Source organism: Humulus lupulus, chromosome 2 (genome assembly GCF_963169125.1).
Source record: "Humulus lupulus chromosome 2, drHumLupu1.1, whole genome shotgun sequence".
Classification (NCBI taxonomy): Eukaryota; Viridiplantae; Streptophyta; class Magnoliopsida; order Rosales; family Cannabaceae; genus Humulus; species Humulus lupulus.
The window spans coordinates 35,474,088-35,477,254 of NC_084794.1; the positions used below are offsets into that span (position 1 = coordinate 35,474,088).

Here is a 3,167-nt window from a genome sequence, read left to right on the forward strand (position 1 = left end):
AATTTCCTTGATTTCTTTGGCCTGCCTGGCTGTTTTTTGCAAATAGGGCTAACCATTGCAACCTTCCCACTTCTAGGCCACTCATCTTGATTTCTAATTGGAAAAATTTGGTGAGAGTAAGCCTTCATGTAGTATTATTTCATGTACCACTTACTGACATACAACTCAGGATCTTGTTTATTATGCCAACTAGCAGCCACTGCATGGCTACATGGAATGCCAGTAAGCTCCCATTTTCTACATGAACACACCCACGTTTTCATATCCACAAAGTACATGAACCCATACATAGTTTGGATATGGTAGATCAAATCTCCTGACTTTGTGGGCAAGTGTGATCCAGCTTCAACCTTGATTTTTTCAACCATGGTCACTATTTTTGGTGCAAGGTTAGAATTCCATGTGTTGCAGTCTATCTATTCTTGGTCATTCTTTACATCAAGTACATCCTAAGTCGCTCTAGCATTGACAATATTGGTCCGTCTCTAGTAGCCAATATTGATTTTGTCCCATTAAAAGCCTCGCACATGTTATTCAACAGAATGTCACATTTAGGGTTAGTCCTAAAGTGTGATCTAGACCAATGTTTTGGACCTACAGCAATCAACCACTCATAAGCTTCATTATTGATCTTTCTAATCTCTTCCATAACAGCTTCAAACCTTCGAATAGTTACTTCTCTAGCAGCCTTCCATAGCAGGTCTTTTAATGATTTATCACAATGTCTATGCTCAGCTTCAGGTATCCCTTCTTCCCACATCCCCGTCAAAGCTTGTTCCAATCCTTTTTGTTTGTTTGTGATAAAGGTCCAGTGGTTAGAGTTGTCAATTTTCAAGTCTATCCTCAACATGTTCACAAACCAACTCCAAGAGTCTTTATTTTCTATTTCTACCACAGCAAAGGCAACAAGAAACATTTGGTTGTTTCCATCTACACCAACTGCTCTTAGCAACTGTCCTGGATGTACACCTTTAATATGACACCCATCTAAACCAATGACGGGTCTGCATCCTCCATTGAAAACATCTCTCAACCCATAATAGCATATGTACATCCTCTTAAACCATGGCACCCTATTTTCTGCCATTTGTTTCAGAAACTCAATTGTTGAACCCCTATTAGTTGACTTAATTTCCTCTGCATAGTCCCAAAGAGCAGCATATTGTTCCTCATAGCTCCCTTCAATGTTTTCTATTGCAATCATCCAAGATCTATAGGCTTTATCCCTTGATATTTCAAGCACATGGTCCTTACTAACCTTGTGCATAAATGTGGAAACACCTTTCTTTTCATTAATCTTGAACTCTTCCAAGTATTTGTCACTCAACCACTGGGAAGTTGCAAACCTATTATTATTTTTCCTAGAGAACTTGTGTTTAGCTTCATATGTTTTGATGACAAAAGTGGGAGTGTCATCAACCTTAGATGCAAAACACACCCAAGGCCAGTTAACACCCTTACATTGTGCCCTGGCTCTATGTGGATCTTTCCTCTTAAACCATATATCCTTTCCATTTTTTATTGCATACTCCCTTATTGCTTGCTTAAACATTTTTCCTGAAGGAAAGGATAATCCCAATTTAAAGGTTGGTTTGGCCATGTCAGTTGCTGCTACAAACTCAGGCAAATCAGGTAGTTTCACTTTTTAAAATCTTTTCTTTCATTTGTAGAACTCACTGCCATCATTCCCATCACTCTCATCCTCAGTTGAGCTATCACGTGCACCCATTTCATTGTCAGATTCCACCATATCCCTATCTCCTACATCAATTTCTACAGGCCTTTTTCCCTTCCTTAGCAAATGTTGTTCGGCCATTTGGTCGACATCCATTCCATAATCATCCTGTGCATTCTCCGGGTCTCCTTCATAATCATCAGCTTCAACATCACTTTCTTCAGTACTGTCATCCCCAGCTTCAGATTCATTCCTAACTGCACCCTCATCACCAAACTGAGTTGTGTCATCGACCAAATGAGGCGCATTTTCTGTCTAGTGTTCCCCTACAAAATCAGTTGCATTTCCTATCAAGTTTTCCTCTACCAAATCAGGCCCAAACTGAGGTGTGCTATCCACCAAATCAGGAGCACATTCTCTCAAGTTCTCCCCTACCAAATGAGCTACATTTACTGTCAAGTTTTCCTCTACCAAATCAGGCCCAAACTGAGGTGTATTATCCACCAAATCAGGAGCACTTTCTCTCAAGTTCTCCTCTACAAAATCAGAACCAAACTGAGTTATTTCATTAACCAAATCTGGCCTACTCAAAACAGGCCCAACATCATCATTTTGATTACGTAAAGCAGGCCCAACATTAACCCCAACACTTCCTAGATTAGACCTATTCAAACTAATGCAATGTTCTACATTTTGGGTCAAGTTTCGAGTTCATCATTTTCAACACTCAAACTAGGTCCCACTCTTACCCCACTTACTAAATCAATTCCAGTAACAACATAAGCTTGACTTTCATTTAATTCAATTTGACTAAAAAAGCACTCAACCACTTGATTAATCTTAACAGAAGCACTAACTCTCTTAAGTAACACAGCGTCACTACTTACACACTCCAGTGTCTTACAATCTGCCCACTTAAAATAATAACCAATTGAAGCAAGATCCAAGTAACCTAAATCCCTTGCAATCCCATGTAATTCAAATATGCTCATAGTGTCGACACTACAGTGATGCACATGATTAACCACCACACCAATGTAAGTACTAGGAAGGTTACCTATGTACTTTATTTCTCCTTTGTGATGCACCTTGAGTGTGAATGCAGAAGATGTTGGCTCTGCACAATAAAAAAATATATAATATGTTAATATGTCAAAACTAAGCAATCAGTGGTCCCAAAAAAACTTTGTACTTATTTAATAAATTGAATCTTGACCAAGTTAAAGCACACACACACCAATACCCCACCACATTCACCCATCAAAATTCTTAAACAATTTCACTATACTTTGCACCCTGACTACAAAAGGACAAAACTACAGTCGGACCCAACATCACTAAAATGACCAAAAGCACCTATTTCTATGTGTATAAATAACCTAAAGCATAAGCATTTATTTTTGGAAACAGAGAAACCCATCACCGTGTTCATATAACATTTTTGGGAAAGGAAATGCCGAAACAAAGGAGAAAATGAAACGAAGGAAAAAAA

The 3,167-nt window shown here is 38.6% G+C and overlaps 1 protein-coding gene across 1 annotated transcript; it reads right to left on the reverse strand.

Moving 5' to 3' along the window:
- Positions 1 to 433: 433 nt before the first annotated feature.
- Positions 434 to 1,600, reverse strand: LOC133814138 (uncharacterized). Its single transcript, XM_062247135.1, has one exon. The coding sequence runs from the start codon at positions 1,598 to 1,600 to the stop codon at positions 434 to 436; it is 1,167 nt and encodes a 388-aa protein (XP_062103119.1).
- Positions 1,601 to 3,167: the final 1,567 nt, after the last annotated feature.